Here is a 13,348-nt window from a genome sequence, read left to right as displayed (position 1 = left end):
TTATTATCTGCCCAGTTTTTATTAGAGTTGGGTAGAATTAACTATTTGGAGATTTAATACTTTTCTAGCTATTATGTGGAAAAATACCAGACTCAATCATATAAACATTTGTGAATTAAAATTAACATAAAGCAAGATGTAAATTAAAAATTAAAAATATTTGTAAAAAGGAAACAAAGATTCATATCCTCATTACACTATAAAATAGTAAAAGTTCAATAAACAAATTGGCAAATGACACAAAGAGATAGTTCCTTTAAAAACAAGAATTGCAACTATGAACAAATATATGGAAGATTTCTACCTCACGGACTATCAGACACAGAAGAATGTTCAACTATTCATTCACCCAGTGATGAAAATTAAAACCAAAATGTGTGGAACTATAATTTTATAATTAGAAAAACAACAAAATTAAAAATAACTTGGTAATCATTGCACATTTCTTTGGTTCTTTCAATTCTCGTATTTCTCATACTTTATCAGTCATTAAATTTATTTAAATATTTATTAAATATCTGCTATATGCTAGATACTGCTCTAGGTACTAAGGGTACAGTGATGAATAAGATAAATAAGATTTTCCTTAATGTCCTTTACTAGAATGTCCCTTATTTCTCTCTTTAGTATTGCCTTATGAGTTTAGTCATTCATTATTTCTTCCTTATTGTTGTAATACTCTGAGTCTATTGGCCTCACTTTCTCAGGAATGCATTTTTTTATCTTAATGTTTACTAAGTTATTCAATTGACTCTTAAATATTAAATCTTTTCAAGAAAAAGTAACTTAAAGGCATTTATTTTTTTCTTCTTGTGCTTTCTATTTTAAAAGATATTTATGGAAATAAATAGAAAATCTGCAGAATCTATGGTAAAATTTTATACCTGCTTCCCAATATCAATGGATGGAAATCAACTCTCAATAAGTATGGTTCCTGAAAACATGAATATAAAAGATGAGGTAAATAATGGACTTACCGTCATTTTTACTAGAATATAAAATTTTTAGATCAGGTTTATTATAGTTGGTTATGTTTTCTAGCTTGTGTCTTCTTCAGGTTACATGTTTTCTCTGAGTCATTGAGAAAGCTTCTTCCTGTCTCTTCACAGTCTCCCATCCCAGTGTTTGAGAGTTACTTCCATATTGAGGGACTCTTAGTTCCTCATGTATGTCAGAATGGAAAAAAAGTTGAAAACTACTATTTGTAGACAACTCTGTATTCTTATTTTACTGCCTTTATCTGTCCTCCAAACTGGAATCCCAGATGTTATCTTTAGTTTTTCTTTTATTTTCTCACAACCAGTCCATCACTAGATCTAAATATTTCTGTAGCTTGTTCCCTCTTTATCCCATCCATCATTGCTTTGTTTCTTGAAAACTTCCAACTAAAGTAGTTCCTTATGTCTCCTACCTTTAGTTTTGTCTCCCTTAAAATCTTTCTCCACGAAGCAATGAGACTGATATAAAAATAAGAGACAGCGAGAGAGGGAACACAAGCAGGGGGGAGTGGGAGAGGGAGAAGCAGGTATCCCACCGAGCAGGGAGCCCAATATGGGTCTCAGTCCCAGGACCCTGGAATCATGACCTGAGCCGAAGGCAGACGCTTAACCGACTGAGCCACCCAGGCGCCCTGAGACTGATACAAAATTAAATCTGTTTAGAGTCAACTGATTTAGAAACCCTTCACTGTTTTTTGGTGGCATATCAATTGCTAAGAGGCATGAAGCAATTTTTAGAATATCTAGAGGAAGGTGGAAATGGATGTTATTTGAGAAAGCCTTTCAGAGAGAATCACTCTGATGTAATTGGTAGAATCGTTTTATATGTGTCAATAGAGTTGAAAAGAAAAAAAAAAGTTTAAGAACCAGAGTCTCATAAAGTTCCTTTCCTATACTGGTAAGCCGTCCATTAGCTAGCCTTTCCCAGCTCTGACATTTTTGTCTCATGCTACTCTTAGCCTTCTTTATAATCAACAGTACTAAATAATTGCCCATTTAATACTCTGCACTGTTTTTTGTTTTTTTTACTAGCCTACATTTCTGTTCTTCCTCATCCCCTACTTTGCTTAGTTAACTTTTTTTTTTTAAAGATTTTATTTATTTGACGGAGAGAGACAGTGAGAGAGGGAACACAAGCAGGGGGAGTGGGAGAGGGAGAAGCAGGCTTCCCGCCGAGCATGGAGCCTGATGTGGGGCTTGATCCCAGGACCCTGGGATCATGACCTGAGCCAAAGGCAGACGCTTAAGGACTGAACCACCCAGGCGCCCCTAGTTAACTTTTTATTTTACAATTTGAATTTTCTTATTGTCTGCTAAATTAAATCTCTTATTCCTTGTATATGAATTTGAATGTTCTCCCCTGATGCCACCTTATTAATCTTTAATGTACTTAGGGGAATAGGAAGAATTAAAGTGTATTAAGGTGGGACTTGAATAATTTGTTTAGGAAGAAGGAAGGATTTTTAGAAGGAACAAAACTTTTGCTGACTTCTCATTTTATGAAATAGTGCTTAATGCTTATTCATATAGGTTATTTTATTATGAATCCTGACTAAATAAATATGTGAATGAGGAAGACTTACATCTTCACTTTCCCTCTGTTTTGCCTTTCTAGGAAGCTATATTTACAACCTTGATTAAAGAAAATGACCCAGAGGTAAGTTTTACATTTAAATGCTTTTGTACACTTGTTTAATTGATGGAAACATTGGTTATTTGCCTGTTACAAATAAAACCTTACTACTGATTTTAAAATATTGAGGGTGATGGTGAAGGCACGTGATGTAATGAGCACTGGATGTTATATGCAGTTGATGAATCACTGAACTCTACTTCTGAAACTAATAATACGTTATATGTTAGTTAATTGAATTTAAATTAAAAAAATAAAATATTGAGGTGATGAAAGTGTCAGATGGATCTTCTCTCGGTAAAAATAAGAAATAAAGGGACATGGTAATCCCTGTTGTGAAATATTTTCTAGATACTGGAGCCATATTAAGTGGCTTAGGTATAAAGTGTTTTGGGTAAATATTATGTTCATAGAAGAAAGATTATACTTCTTGTTTTAGTATATTGTTGCATTGATCACTCAAATCTAAAACTAAGATCTCACTGTCTTCACTCACATGGTCATTTTCTTATTTCTGGGAGAGGATATCATCTGACCTCTGAAAAATTAACTTACTCTTAGTCTGTGTTTTATAGTTTGATATTTCAGCTGTGTTTCTCTTTTTCTATGTTGTCTGTTAAAAAAATAAACCTACAGGCAAATATAGATAAAATTTATAATCGATTTGTACATCTTGATAACTTACCAGAAGATGGACTTCAGTGTGTGCTTTGTGTTGGACTTCAGTTTGGAAAAGTGGCTCACCACGTATTCATGAGTAATAAAAACAAGGTAATTAGGTCCCTCCTGTTTTAGCTATATGTTCTGTAGAGAATATATATGACTGAACCCTGTAATCTTCAGGTTTGCAACTTTTAATCCATCTTCTGAACTGAAGCACCTATAAACATTATTTCTTAGCTGAACTATGATAGATCAGTATATTTTCTCCTGGGCTATAAGAAGAAGGAAGAGATGATGACTTTCTCCTCAGAACTCCCTAGTGTTTTTTTGTTTTGTTTAAAGATTTATTTACTTATGTTAGAGCAGAAGGAGGGGAAGAGGGAGAGGGAGAATCTCTAGCAGACTCCCCACTGAGTGGGAAGCCTGACATTAAGGCTTGATCCCACGACCCTGAGATATGACCTGAGCTGATGTCAAGAGTCAGACACTTAACCAGCTGAGCTACTCAGGTGCCCCAGAACTCCCAAGTTTTAATGGGAAATAAAACTTGCACAAGGGAGAAAGGTAGTATGTGCAAAGAGCATTATCTTACGGGAAAGTTTAGACTTGAGTTCATCTAGCCTTAACTACCTTTGTGACCTTGGCTGAGTTAACTTACACTTTTAGTTGGTTCTTACTTGTAAAATGAAAAAAGGTGTTACCAGATATTTTCTAAAGTTTTTTGTTCAGTTATACAGAAGTATAAAATGATCATCCCTTACTTAGGGGTTTGGTTTCTTAAAAGAAATTCCTAACCTCTTGACATTGTGTTTAATATTTAATTCAGATACTTGTCTAGTAAAATTAGATTTTCAGCAACCATATATTACCTAGAAAGGTAGGATTTCATATCAAAGTTGATAGTGTTTGCTTCAGAAAAAGTACCTAATTCACCAAAGGTAGATACTAATTTCTTTGACATGCTTCTAACTTGATACATAGAGCATGTTTGATACTTTAGAAGTAGTGTGATGTAGGAGGGAAGGGAGATGACAGATGGTATAAGGAATTTTGAACTTAGATATGTTTAATCTTCTGGTAGGTATTTTTTTAATTTCCTAAAAATTCCTATCATACTTTTCCATTTTGTCTGGACTTTGCAACATTTTAAGGATTGTTTTCTCTTGTTTCCTTTGAAATGAAGATTAGCTTTACCTTTGTAATCACATTTGAAGTCTGGAAGAAAAACATCTATTCTTTAGAAAAATTAAAAGATGTTTTTATTGTGCTAAAATACATATAACTAAATTTACCGTTTTAACCATGTTTAAGTGTCCATTCAGTGGCATTAAGTATATTCATGTTGTTACACAACCGTCACCACAGTCCATCTCCAGAACTTTTTTTATCTTCCCAAACTGAAACTCCCTGTCCATTAAACAGTAATTCCTCTGTGCCTCTCTTCCTAGCCCCTGACAACCACCATTCTACCACTCTACTTTCCACTTTAGGAATTTGACTACTCTAGCTATCTCCTATAAATGGAATCATACAATATTTGATCTTTAATGATTGGCTTATTTCACTTAGCTTAATGTCTTCCAGCATATAACATATGTCAGAATTACCTTCCTTTTTAAAGCTGAATAATAATCCATTGTTTATCTACTCATCCGTTGATACTTAAGTTTGCTTTACCCTTTGACTGTTGTAAATAACACTGGTATGAACATGGGTGTACAAATGTCTGTTTGATTTCCTGCTTGCAGTTCTTTGGGGTAATACCACAAAGTGGGATTCCTGGATCATATGGTAATTCTACTTTTGTTTTTTTATGAACTACTTAATATATTTTTTTTTATTTTCTCCAAAGGCAATTCTTCAGTTAGATAGTCCTGAATCTGCTCAGTCAATGTATAGCTTTCTGAAACAAAATCCACAGAATATAGGTGACCATGTATTGACCTGCACATTATCTCCAAAAATGGACTCATCAGAGGTAAGATTATTTTCTGTCAACTTTTGTGCTTTTAGAAAATGAAGAAAGTGTAAAGGTCATCCTTCCAAAGCTAGAAGATGTACTCTGAAGGAAATTTCAAGAATTATTCTTGGAGAGTAGCCAAACTGGTACTGAGTTTAGATATTCTTTCTTTTAAAAATTTGTGTTGTTGGGCGCCTGGGTGGCTCAGTTGGTTAAGCTACTGCCTTCGGGTCAGGTCATGATCCTGGAGTCCCGGGATCGAGTCTCGCATCAGGCTCCCTGCTCAGCAGGGAGTCTGCTTCTCCCTCTGACCTTCCCCCCTCTCATGTACTCTCTCTCTCTCTCATTTTCACTCTCTCAAAATAAATAATAAATCTTAAAAAAAAAATTTGTGTTGTAATCACTACTTCATTTTTATGCCTTATGGAGCAGTGTAAATTTGTCTAAATTAACAATAAGTTGAATAATTTTGAAAAATGTAGCATATTCATTCTGATAACTGTTATGGACATACGTGTAGAATGATTCCATGTATGTAACGTGATCATGATTCTCTCCGGAGTGCAGAATCTACTTTGAGTCCATTTTGGCCGCCTCCTGATAGAAGTTTATGTATTCTTTCCTTTATTATCAACTCTTGTATAAGACATAAGAGTTTACAGATTATTGGCTTATACAGTAATAATACGTCTATGAAAACTCTAAGTAATCCGCCTTTGTAAGAATGAAATTCAAACTCAGATGTTTTCTCTCTCTTTTTTTAAGATTTTATTTATTCGAGACACAGAGAGAGCTCAAGCAGGGGGAGAGGCAGAGGGAGAGGGAGAAGCAGGCTCCCTGCTGAGCCAGGAGCCTGGTGTGGGGCTTGATCCCAGGACACTGGGATCATGACCTGAGCCAAAGGCAGATGCTTAACCATCTGACCCATCAGGCGCCCCAGATGTTTTCTCTTTCTAATAGTTTCATTTTATCTCCATAACAGGAGGCAAATAATGGGGCCTATATTTGGTGTCTGCATGTTTTTTATTTATTAATATGCTAAAAATCTTGTGCTAGCTTAAGAAAAAGAAAATTCTAAGTAAATGCATCATGATAGGTAGCTTTTGTTCTGTTTTCTAAGATTTAGAGAGAGAGAACTGGGGGAGCAGCTGAGGGTGGGGAAGAGAGAAAATCCTCAGGTAGACTCCCTCTTGAGTGCAGAGCCCAACACGGGGCTCCATCTCATGACCCTGAAATTATGACCTGAGCCGAAAAGAATTGGACGCTTAACTGAGCCACCCAGGCACCCCATGAGAGGTACTGATTTCAGCAAAGATTTGAGTGGCTTGTTTAACCTGATAATTTCAGAAAAAATTTGGAAGTTTTTAGCATTTTTTTTCTCTCAACAGTACATGGTATTTTTAAAAATTTGTGTTTTTGATATTTTGAGGTTATTACTTTGTTCAGAATTAATAGTAAACACGATACAGAAATTTTTCTTCTAAAAAATACAGTCCTGAATTTTTAGACTTAAAGAAAATGAAACAAATGATTATAGAAAACGTCTGCCTGAATGATACTTTACTTCCCAAGCTTTTACTCAGAACCTTATTCTTACGGCTTATTAAATTGAAAAACACATTGTTTTACTGTAGACTTAGCCCCACATAATCTTTACTGTAGACTTAGCTAGCCTCGTAATCTTTAGCATGTCACACAGTGTTCATTATATTCATTTAACAAATGGTAAATTGATGGTTGAGGCAGGTCGACTAATTTCAAGGTATTATAGTGGTCTATATGAGAAGTAATGAAAGCCTAAACTGGACTAGGAAATGGAAATAAATCCTGTCCCCCAAGTTTTAAAATAACAGTTTTTAATTTGCCACGTTTATGATGAGCTAATTAATTAACATCCTTATATTATTCTTTGGCACCACCCATTCATTTTTTTACCTGTAATGTTGGAGGGTAGCCAAATATTGGCTCTCCAAAATGTTGGAGAGGAGCACAAATGATGCTGTTTAGATAATTCTTTCTTTTAAAAATTTGTGTTTCAGTCACTACTTCAATTTTCATGGTTTATGGAGCAGTGTAAATTTGTCTAAATTACAGTAAGTTGAGTAAGGTACACATTACAACTTTTAGTTGTATAACTATAGTTACTCTGCATATGAAGCATGAAGGCTTAATTCTAAGTACTGAAAATTAATATCTGTATTTTTGATACCTTGATTAGTTAGATACTACAGAATTGAGTATGAGAGTAGGTCTGTAAAGAAGGAAATACAGGGCACCTGGGTGGCTCAGTCATTAAGTGCCTGCCTTCGGCTCAGGTCATGATCCCAGGGTCCTGGGATCAGCCCCGCATTGGGCTCCCTGCTCAGCAGGAAGCCTGCTTCTCCCTCTTCCACTCCTCCCACAAGAGGGAGCTTGTGCTCCCTCTCTCACTGTGTCTCTCTCTCTCTCAAATAAATAAATAAAATCTTAAAAAAAGGGAAATACAGCATCTGTCCATAACTTGTACACTTGGAGGTCACTTTCTTATATCCCCATTCATTTTTCAAAATGATGCTGTTTTTGTTTTCTTCAGTGTTTGGATTATGGCTTTCCTGTACAATTGTGGCAGGGCAATTGATGTTGAGAGGAAAAGGGAAGACTGTCTTCATGTTACTCAGGCCATTTATTACTATTTGTTGAATAGAATCTACTCTATTGGTAAAGCTCCCTGTTCTAAATTTATGGCCATTTGTTTCATAAAGCAACTTATAGACCTTTATTTTCTTTTTATTGCTCTTCTGAGTTATTTCTGGTTTTTCTTAGATTCTGTATCTCCTCCTCTCTTGGTTCACTTTTCTGTTTGTTAGATTACATCATCAAATAATTTTCCCCCAGAAAGTATGTGTGGACAGTACACTTTTTGAATCCCTGCCTATTTGAAATTGACTTTATTTTGCTCTTACATATTTCATTGATAGTTTGTCTAGATGGAGAATTCTGTGCTCAGATTGTTTTTCCTTTCATTGTTTTTCTTAACCTGTAGTAGTTCTTTTGTTTGTTCTAAGATTTTATTTTTAATAAATCTCTACACCCAACATGGGGCTCGAACTCACAACCCCAAGATTAAGAGTTGCATGCTCTACCTACCGAGCCAGTCAGGTGCCCCTTAACCTGTATTGTTAAGGAGAAAGCTGATTCTTTTTTTAAGATTTTATTTATTTGAGAGAGAGTGAGCAAGAGAGAGCGCACAAGCAGGGGGAGTGGCAGAGGCAGAGGGAGAAGCAAGGCTCCCCACTGAGCAGGGAGCCTGATGTGGGACTTGATCACAGGACCCAGCATCATAACCTGAGCTGAAGGCAGATGCCTAACCGACTAAGCCACCCAGGTGTCCCGAGAAGGCTGATTCTAATCATATCATTATGTATTTTATTTTTTTCCTTTGAAAACTTTTAGCATTTATTGATTGGTTCATTAAACAAATACCTGTCTAATTCCTTTTCTATGCCAGCACTGTTTTTTAGACATTGGACTACATTGATAAATAGAGGAGTTGATGTCCTAGTCCTCAAGGAGCTCATATTTTAGTGGAGAAGATGGACTATAAAAAGATTATACGTGTACACACACACACACACACACACACACACAATGTCAGGTGGTTAAAAAATGCTATCAAGTGTTATGGAGACCAATCAGATGAAAGGGGTAGAGAGTAATGGATAGGGGGAATGTATATTTTAGAGTGGCAGGGATAGTCCCCTCTGAGGAATAGTTATTTGAGACCTGAGCAAAGTAAGAGAGCAAGCTCTACAATAACAAGGAGAGGAGTTTTTTTAAACTGAAGGGCAAGTGCTAAGGCCTTAAGGACAAATTTGATGATTCAGGAACTCCAAGGAGGATCAGTATGACTAGCCCAGTGAGCAAGGTTTTATCTTGGTTTCAGACTTACTCATATATCCTGCTTTAGAGCACTCAGTGAATTTATAAAGATTAGTGTGTTCTTCACCTGAAGAAGGTCTTCCTCTTACTATTTCTTTGATTATTTCTTAACTTGAAATTTTAATGTTCTGTCTTTCTGGAAGTAGCACCTATACTGATTTTGTGAAGTATTTCATTGTCTGAAATGTCTTCAGTCCATTTTGTATCCTTATCTTGCTCTCTGTTGTGCATTTGTTTTTCTCTTTATGAATAAAGAAGCAAGTTAGCTTGTATTGGTATCTGGTATAGATTTCCTCTGCTGTCATGAGGCCCCCTCCCCACATAAGCATTCCCCGTGAATGGGAAGACTGCTTGTAAATATTATGGATGGGGCTTATCAACTGTCATCTTTAATTTTGGTTATGTGTCATTAGAGTGTAGACTGAGAATACCCAGCAAAATGCCCCAGTAAAGAAGGCCTTTACTCTGGGACTCCCATCACCCACACCAGAAATCCTCTCTAAGCACATTATTCAATTTCTTTAAAGTATAATTTTCAGTTTTTAATATCTCTAAAGAAGGATAATTCTCAACTCAGCACACACGATTCCCAGAGAAAAAGCCTACAGCTAGTATATATAAGCTCTAAAGAACAGTTTTTGCTGTTTTGTTCACTGATGTGTCCAGTGCCTGGACTGGTGCTTGGTATGTTGTTAGGCATTGAATTTTTAATTCTTCCATTTTGGGCCCTAGGACATTGATTTTTTGGTGGTTCAGGTATATGTTTAAAAGGATTATTGTTAGGGTTGCTTGGATGACTCGGTTGGTTAAGCATCCGACTCGTGATTTCCGCTCAGGTTTTGATCTCAGGGTCGTGAGTTGAAGCTCCACATTGGGCTCCACTCTGGGCATGGAGCCTACTTAAAAAAAAAAAAGCGTTAAATTTTTTCAGCACTTCTAGGTGTTTTGAGTAGAAAGCTTTTTAAGTCACCTAATCTCCCTTATAAATAGAAGTCTTTTTAAATAAAAATTGCACAATGAAGATGTTGATATTTTGGTTTGATTGGTTTTATTCTTCGAAAAAAGCATTTCCAAGTTTTAAAGTTAAAAAAATTTTTTTTTTTTTTTAAAGATTGTATTTCTTTATTAGAGAGTACGAGTATGCATGCACGGGAGGAGGGCCAGAGAGAGAGGGGCTGAGAGAATCTCAAGCAGACTCCCATCTGAGTGCAGAACCTGACTCGGGGCTTGATCTCAGGATGCTGAGATCATGACCTGAGCCAAAACTAAGAGTTGGACACTCAGCCAACTGTGCTACTCAGGCATCCTAAAGAGTTTATTTGTATCAACATTATGGAGACTTTCTTCTCATTAATTGCTGTGTGTCAGTTATTCCCTATCACCTAACTCAGGGCTCTTTATCTAATGAGAAAATAATTCTAGCACCTGATAGTTATGTGGACAAGATGTGATACTGTTTTTTTAGCTTAGATTTTAAGAACTGAACTCATTGCATTGATGGGTTAAATATTTAAAATCCGGTAGAATAGCCTCTAATGAAATGTGGAATTGTGTTACAGGCTCAAGCTGACGAAGACCCAGAACTAGGAAAAGAAAGGTATGTTGCTTTAAGTTTGCTAATAACATTTTTGCATAGTATTTAATTACTGAATTTTGTTCCTGTATTTTATGATAATTGTTCACTCGTAGCAAAATGTTTGTATCTCTCATGTCCATTTTGTGTATATATATGAATGTTACAGTGTGTGTGTGTGTGTGTGGTTTTTTTTTTTGACCGAGCGTTGTTTTATTTTTTAGTCTCTTTCAGGTATTTACTGATTTTTTAGAAAAACTAAATTTGTAAACACAGTTTGAATTAAATACATAAATATGACTTCTTTATGAAATGTTTTGCTAGACTCTTGAACAACTCGACTCCGTTATCAGCATTACATTCTTGTTAGATTTTTCTATTCCAAAATTGTTAAACACAGTAATAAAATTTTAATCATTTTGTATAGTCTTTTAAAATTTCATTGACTTAAAACCAAAAAGAAGGTATTCAGTATGTGTTTTGATACTTTTTGAAGACAACTGGAGTGGGGGAAAAGAAGCAAAATAATGGATGAAAACTTGGATGAAAGATGAAAACTTGTTCTTCGGTGTAAACACAGTGACTCACAGTCTTGTTCTGACCACATACAGTACATCCTCTTCTTAGTAACTTTATCTTCCTGATGAATACCACCTTTATCACCACCTTCACTCCACCAATTAATAACCTTCTTTTTACTGCTCTTCATTGGAATCACTGATTTAGAATTCTTTCCCCTCTTTAATACTAAGTGATTTGCTCTTATTTGTTAGAGTCAGTGTAGTAAGAGCTTATCAGTTTGAAAGAGCATTTTGAAAGTGTTTAAATATGGAAAGTTTGTTTTATATGATGCACTAATTTTAAGATGCCTGAAAAGCAGGATGTCTTATGGATTTTTCTTAGTAATTTTTATATGAGGCTTTTAAATGATAAAGATGGTTAAGAGTGCTTTAAAATATGGTAGTAACTTTAAGCAATTAGGTTTGCTGTAAATGCCAGCACAGACTTTTTATTAAGTTGTACACCATCATATCAGTTATGCTCACATGTCTAAAAGTAATACCAACAGCACTGTTTGCTATAAAAGCCCACAAAGGGCAATAAGCTGGTAATGCTACATGTAATATAGATGGACCTACGGTTTGGCCACGGTAACTCTGGCTAAGTGAGTAGGCTTTTTCAAAAATTCATTTTATAGAGGAATCTCATTTTACAGATTTCATTTAACATAGTTATAGGTCTGCAAGAACAGCTCTTGTCTGTGTTCTGGTCTTTTTTTCCTCTCATCTTGACTTTCCAATCAGAGATTCTTAAGTCTGTTATGGTACTTATAAAATTAATTATAAAAATTCTAGTACTAATGCTTTCCATTTTGCAGTCAGTTTTTTCTGACTTATATGACATTAAAAAAAATACGTGGGATGGGGCCTGAATACGTCACATTTCTTTATTGAGTAAACTGATCCTGGGAAAATACTGGTGCTTGTTGTGTTGCTTTTGTTTTTGAAGCACTTGCAGGTGCTGATTCATCGTGAGTGTGTTCCTTTTGTTTATAATTAGTGTAAAGTCTTTAAATATATTTCCTACTTACAGGAAATCTCCTATGGATATATTAATAATAATCTCCATTTTGCCTGTTCTCATCTCCTTCCATGTAAACTGTATTTACTTATCATGTGATTAAGGCTCCAAATAAGGATGCAAGGTGCAGTTTTCACCCAGAACAATGTTGGGAAGTATCCAGTGGCCCTCTTAAATAAATACTAATCTTCAGTATTGTTAAGTTGCAGTCTTAAAGTTTCTCAGAAAGTGTAGGGTATGGTATTAACCTTTGTTCTCACACCCAGCTTTTTTTGAGTTTTGAAACCCTGGTATTATGCGGGAATGGAGGTGTGCCAGGGGTGGAAATTAGATACCTATATTCTGAATACCTTCCCTATTTCTTTTTTGTGCATTTCCCAAAATATGACTGTGTTTTCCTTTGATCTCTAAAAGACTTTTTTTTTTTTTTTTTTGACTCTGGTGTTAATAAGTTCATTTATTTTACATCTCAAATGGACTTTCCAGGCTAACCTGAGGAACACGGAGACTTTTTCCCATATTTGCCAGAAAACTAGATATTAATTTTCAGTAAATGAGTTCTGTGAAGAAAGCACTGTAATTTTATTTTATTTATTTATTTTAAAGATTTTATTTATTTACTTAAGATAGAGAATGCACAAGCAGGGTGAAGGGCAGAGGGAGAAGCAGACTCCCCGCTGAGCGGGGAGCCTCATGCGGGACTCGATCCCAGGGCTCTGGGATCATGACCTAAGCCGAAGGCAGCCACTCAACTGACTGAGCCACTCAGGTGCCCCAGCACTGTAATTTTAAAAGACAAAAAAACATTGTATTAAGCCATTTTTTCAAGTAGGTCCCCACCCTGAAGTATGGAACTGCATAGTGATTCATTTTGTATAAAAGACAATAGCTTTTTCTATTGCCAAACTTAAATATGGTAAAGGGGAAGGACTTGCTAGAGCCAGGAATCGAAATCTCCATTGTTACCCTTCTAGCTGAGTAGATTGGTATTTTTGTATAACCCTAATTTATAAAGCCGTTAG

General features: G+C 35.5%; 1 protein-coding gene across 5 annotated transcripts in view; it reads left to right on the top strand.

Moving 5' to 3' along the window:
* The window catches only part of ZNF638 (zinc finger protein 638), a 63,834-nt gene that overhangs the window by 38,096 nt on the left and 12,390 nt on the right, over window positions 1-13,348 (top strand). For all 5 annotated transcript variants that reach the window (XM_028116131.2, XM_028116129.2, XM_028116132.2 and 2 more), the window contains 5 exons: window positions 832-960; window positions 2,614-2,655; window positions 3,268-3,402; window positions 5,147-5,272; window positions 10,732-10,769. In XM_028116131.2, the coding sequence (XP_027971932.1) occupies window positions 832-960; window positions 2,614-2,655; window positions 3,268-3,402; window positions 5,147-5,272; window positions 10,732-10,769 (470 nt within the window). The remainder of the gene's footprint in view (window positions 1-831; window positions 961-2,613; window positions 2,656-3,267; window positions 3,403-5,146; window positions 5,273-10,731; window positions 10,770-13,348) is intronic.

The sequence above is a fragment of the Eumetopias jubatus genome, unplaced genomic scaffold, assembly GCF_037043125.1.
Source record: "Eumetopias jubatus isolate StellerSeaLion01/CBP00866 unplaced genomic scaffold, mEumJub1_p1.0 scaffold_9, whole genome shotgun sequence".
Taxonomy (NCBI): domain Eukaryota; kingdom Metazoa; phylum Chordata; class Mammalia; order Carnivora; family Otariidae; genus Eumetopias; species Eumetopias jubatus.
This window is presented reverse-complemented; position numbering and strand designations above follow the sequence as displayed.